Source organism: Physella acuta, unplaced genomic scaffold (assembly GCF_028476545.2).
Source record: "Physella acuta isolate Inbredline_101_S28 unplaced genomic scaffold, ASM2847654v3 ptg000850l, whole genome shotgun sequence".
NCBI classification, from domain to species: domain Eukaryota; kingdom Metazoa; phylum Mollusca; class Gastropoda; family Physidae; genus Physella; species Physella acuta.
The window spans coordinates 75,185-81,021 of record NW_026732367.1 but is presented as its reverse complement, the minus strand read 5'-3'; the positions used below and the strand labels follow the sequence as shown (position 1 = coordinate 81,021).

Sequence of the window (5,837 nt, the reverse complement as noted above, 5' to 3'; positions counted from 1 at the left end):
CTAAAGTATACACCTTACTTACACCTTACACACCTCAACCCAACCCCATTTACAAAACGATATAATTGCTGTGTTTTTTTAATGTTATTCTGCTCATATTTAATTTTTTTAAAAGTAGTAATTATGAATATTTTTTTTTACGTTGAATAAGAATATACTTTAGTTCTATAATTACTTTTATTGTGGAATTTTATATTCAGGATTAACACTCACCTTTTTTAATGTTAGATTTGATGTCCCTCATTTCTTCATGAAGGGCCCTTAACTCGTCCCTCATATAATCCAGATTTCTCTCGATTTGGTTAAACTGAATCTGGTCTAAAGGCGTGGGGGTCCTCCCACCACCAAAGTTTGTCCCCTGATTCGCCATCATGGGGTAGGTAGGGGAGGCCATTTGAAACGTCATGGGCATCTGGTAGGGGTAGGGGTTGTGGAACAGTGGAGTTATCTGCCCCGCGGTCATCATCAGGGGGGTGGCTGGTACGGTGGGGTTTGATGAGAGGGTGGGGTACATGGGAAGTCCTGTGTAATCGTTTGTCCTCTCCGTGCTTCTGTCCCTTGTTCTTGGTGGTGTCATTAAATAATTCTTGAGCTACGAGGGGCAAAATGTGTAACTTTAAAAAGAAATCTATAGCAATATATCTCATTTTTTTCGTGATTTTTTTGGGGGGGGGGGGGGGGGGGGGGGTTAAGATGAAGGAGTGGAGATAAAGTAATTTAAACATGGTAGTCAAATATAATCTTTAAATGACGCTACTTCTAATAAAAAGTATCGATTTTTTTTAATAATGTGTGCTAAAGACAATGTTTGCAATATAAAAAACATTTTAAAAAAAATCTTTTATCCATTTTAACTTCAGAACATGTTAAATTAGACTGTCTTAAAACAAATTTTAATACATTTTTATTACTATTTTAGTGGTGTAATGTCTCACTTAAATGTTTCACGTTTTGTTACACTCCCTGCTCTATTTACGTAATTAACTACGTAGTGACGTAACATCTTCTCGATAAAAACGAACACGAATCTCCGCACTTTACCGAAACAATATCATGTCACCCTTTAGAGCACTCACCCCGTGTTTGTCCGCCCTTATCCCCACCTTCAGGGACTGCTCCGACTCCAAGAGACGCTCACGGACATCCGGGTAACCACGAGCCTGAAGGACCTCCAGGAATGCCGGGTAGGCACCGGCACCGCGTCGTTGTAGAGTCTTCACCATCAGGCGACTCACGGCTCTGTCTCCCTGGTTCTCGATCCTGGCCAACAGATAAGAAGGTATTTTGTTATTAACTTCTTTCATATAATATATATATATATATATATATATATATATATATATATATATATATATATATATATATATATATTTCTATATATGTACATCCATTCCCTGGTTATTGGTTAATAAGTAAAGCCGTGAATAAAGCAACTTATACTAGAAAAAAACTATTTGTTATCGACAGATGGGTCTCCTAAACAAGAACTTGTTTTTTATTGTAGTTTCACACGCAGTAAAGATATGAAGACACTTTACCACTGAGAATACGCCTTGCCTCATATTTAAATTTATGTCTGGTGGATTAGATAGCTACATACACTGTCATGAAAGATACGCTTTGTCTAAGGTTGTAAGGCATAGATTTATTAGCCGTCCTTATTCTATACAGATAAAAATTCGTGTATGTAACAACTTTGTTGAAAGTACGTCATAATGTTTTGACCATAAACATGTCGGTATTGTAATTTCGTCCAAGTTAATCCCGTCTACTTAATAGGGCTGATTTGGCTAGAGGCCCTCGAAAAGTAACAACAGGAATTCTTATCTAACTAATGGAGAATACAACAGCAGCTCACCTTACTAGAGGTAGAGGATTTAGAAGCTCCCCCCCCCCCCCAATTAAATCAAGTAAAGCACTTTTTTCTTAAAATGCAACTTTGTCATTACTTATTGTATTTCAATTATCACAACCCAAACCATCTTAAAGGCATCTTCTAGTGCCGCAAATAAATGTATAACATAATTGTACAAATTTAAACTTGATTCCTTAACATTACAATTGTTGTAAACGAATTTTTAAAAAAACAGTCAATAACATGGGACAGAAGAACATCCACACTTTATGAAACAGACTCTTCGGCTAACAAGCCTCAAGCCAAAGACATTCTCACTCACAACTGAAGGAGAGATCAGGAAGGAATGGATATGCTACATGCGCGTAAATTGCTTGCGGAAACAAGCAGACACTCAAATGGAATCATTATGGCAGGCGGAATATAAACTGTGTTAGATACCATCATGTTGGGCTAAACATGGAACCAGATAGAGAGATTGGCATAGGGCATGGGCTGTAGATTGGAGAAATGTAGTTTGGCTTTCATACTCCAAGAAGGATAAATGGGACTTGATTGATAGTAATTCAAATGTAAAAAATATGAAAGATGCGACCAGGACGGATCTGGATAATTATAATTGGTTGTAAATAAATTTAAAATATAATAACAGACAGGAAATATGAGTAGTGCACCAAAAACGTGCCTACAGGCAATGAAACGTGAGTTATACGCCCACGACTTGCTTACAGACAATGAAATGTGAGAGGTGCATCAAAAACTTGCCTACAGACAATGTAATGTGAGTGATTAACTTAAGATTTCCTTACAATGAAAAATGTGAGTGATACACCCAAGACTTGCCTACAGACAATGTAATGTAATACCTTCAAGACTTGCCTACAGATAATGTAATGTGAGTGATACACTAAAGACTTACCAACAGACAATTAAATGTAACACTCATGACTTACCTCGATAACTGGTTGTAGTCCGTGTGTGTCAGCACGTGCTGTCTGTACAACTCCCCCACCACGTCACGTGGGTTGATGTTGTCGGTGATGTACGCCATCTCGCGGTCCAGCGTCTCCCGGTGCACGGCGTCCATGGGGTGCACCCTCCACATCACAGGCTCCATGCTAATAAAGTCCTCTTGGCCGTCCGCCACGCTAGGAAGAAATGTATTGTTACTAGAGCTCCGGGAATTGGATTGGGCGAAGAGCTTCAGCAGCGTGATGTCAAGTTTGGGGTTTGATATCATCAAGTTCTCGTCCACAATGTCGCCGTGATTGTAGGATGATCTGTTCGACAAGGGACTGTATCGAGGTACGTATCGCTTATCTGTCCTTGCGTCGTACAGTCGGTGGTTATCTCTCTCAATCCTGGCGGTGTTCGAACCGTACAATCGATTTGTTGCGGGCGTGTCTCCAGTTCTGCTGTGGCGCCTGCTGGTTGGGATTGGTTTATCGTCATCTCGGCTGTTGGAGTCGCTGGTTCTAGACGAGTCGTAGCCCGCCTCGTGTCTAGAAATGGACTCGAATCTGGACACTGACCTCAGTGGGGATTCCCCGTGGTTTACAGACGACTTTCTCCGAGGTGTTTTTGGTTCGTGGTTTTTAGAAGTCCCCTCATCGTATGCTAGACAACAAAATGGAAACAAAATGTGTTGAATACTTCAAGAGAGAAAATGGCATTTTTAAAATATTAATTATTGGGTTTTTCTTATATTTTTTCAATCTACTCCACTTTTACTACAATTAATAAAATACATTTGTTTTAGAAATTATTTCAAATTTACTTAATTATTTTGTATTTAGTTGAATAAATAATGTTTTTTACAGCAATATAGACTAGTTGTAAATGAAGGCTGATAGAAAGCTTTCATTAACAACAAGTCTATATTGCTGCAAAAACATTATATTTACTTTTTCTCTCCGGACTAGAATAACCGTCAGACGCATCTGGAAACGTGTTTGTCTCCACATCGTTGGAGCTCCTACGACTAGCGTGTAGGCGAGAGTTTTGGGCCCTTGTCTTGGGTCGCCGGCCCTGTTCGCCACTCCGGCGTCTGTCTGCCATCTTGCTGTAACATAATGGCAGGTTTATTAATTAGGTAGGTTGTTTAGAGGTTTCCTAGGAAGGTTGGGTTACATTAATTAGGTAGGTTGTTTAGAGGTTTCATATGAAGGTTGGGTTACATTAATTAGGTAGGTTGTTTAGAGGTTTCTTAGGAAGGTTGGGTTACATTAATTAGGTAGGTTGTTTAGAGGTTTCCTAGGAAGGTTGGGTTACATTAATTAGGTAGGTTGTTTAGAGGTTTCCTAGGAAGGTTGGGTTACATTAATTAGGTAGGTTGTTTAGAGGTTTCTTAGGAAGGTTGGGTTACATTAATTAGGTAGGTTGTTTAGAGGTTTCTTGGGAAGGTTGGGTTACATTAATTAGGTAGGTTGTTTAGAGGTTTCCTTGGAAGGTTGGGTTACATTAATTAGGTAGGTTGTTTAGAGGTTTCCTAGGAAGGTTGGGTTACATTAATTAGGTAGGTTGTTTAGAGGTTTCTTAGGAAGGTTGGGTTACATTAATTAGGTAGGTTGTTTAGAGGTTTCCTAGGAAGGTTGGGCTACATTAATTAGGTAGGTTGTTTAGAGGTTTCCTAGGAAGGTTGGGTTACATTAATTAGGTAGGTTGTTTAGAGGTTTCCTAGGAAGGTTGGGTTACACTAGGTTTTACACTAGATTCTTTTTTTAAAATACGCTTTCAGAAGAGACAGTCCATTGGGCAGAGGAGGTAGAGATCTGTTTCTATGACCTCGGCATCTAATGGGTTAGTATGGTCAGAACTGTGCCCAGCAGCATTTATCCCCTCCCCCCCGACTCAGGTACCAATTATGGCTGGGTTGACTCAAGTACGCCCCCATGCTAATACCTGTCGAACTCGTGACATTGGGGCAGTAATCGTGTGCTTTATAACTCGACCAGAAGTAAGATAAAGTGTCTTATTAGGTCAGTAGGTTCATGGGGAGTTTAAAGCACAGTTACGTTAAATATGAGTACAGTAACGGTTAAAACTAGGGTTACGATGATGTTAAACTGAGCTCGATGGGCTTTTCGAGAACTTAAATTACATACAAATGGGGTTAGAGAGCGAGTTAGTACTGTGTTAATGATGTGGTTTTATGTTATTTTTTTTTGTAATTTTTTTTTGTCGTATCCATGCTTAATGCTTCGATATTTTTTACCTATTGATAACGATACTCGTTGTCACTAATATAAAAAAAGACCATTGTAAAATATCCAACCATGAAAAAACCCACAAAATTCGACAAGACGAACATTAAATGAAATACACGAATGAAAACAGTGTGGATGTTCCTCTGTAGAATAAATGTACAGATATAACCGAGGGAGGGTCAGTCATGACAGACAGACATGAACCCACCTGTCACTCCAATGTGGGGAGGCGGGGCCAAACAGCTCATCAGGGGTGACCATTTCCGGTTTTGTCGTGACGATGACCGGAGACTCCGTCTGCCTCTTGGACGCCGGATACGTGATGGCGTCATCAAAACTGTCGGTCCGTTTCAGAATTTGGCGAATTTTGGCCGAGTTTGTTTCCGGTTTCGTTTTCTCTGATCCGAGTTCCGATGGTCCACGAGCATTAGATCTCTCCTGATCATCTCCACCTGATCTGTATCTATCGTCCCCAGCATCGAATCTATCGTCTTCACCTTTATCAGATCTGTGTGTTTGTCTGTCGTGTTCCGTGTCAGATCTGTGTGTTGGTCTATCGCGTTCCGAGTCGGATCTGTGTGTTGGTCTATCGTGTTCCGTGTCGGATCTATCGTCGTTGTCTGTCTGACCTGTGACTGGCGAGTCCGGCTGAGACTCTGGGCTATCCATGGATTCAAGTCTGTCTGTGGTGTCTTCTGTTGGTGGTTATTTCTTGACAGACATGTAGGAACATCATGCACGAAAGTTTGAACTGTAAGCACATGTTTTAACTGTGA

The 5,837-nt window shown here is 40.2% G+C and overlaps 1 protein-coding gene across 1 annotated transcript; it reads right to left on the bottom strand.

The window, feature by feature from the left end:
* Positions 1-202: 202 nt before the first annotated feature.
* On the bottom strand, positions 203-5,322 carry LOC131952078 (uncharacterized). Its single transcript, XM_059314574.1, has 5 exons — positions 5,270-5,322; positions 3,760-3,917; positions 2,809-3,472; positions 1,077-1,260; positions 203-592 (listed from the first exon to the last, which is right to left on the bottom strand). The coding sequence occupies exons 1-5, from the start codon at positions 5,320-5,322 to the stop codon at positions 203-205; spliced, it is 1,449 nt and encodes a 482-aa protein (XP_059170557.1).
* Between the last annotated feature and the right edge of the window lie 515 nt (positions 5,323-5,837).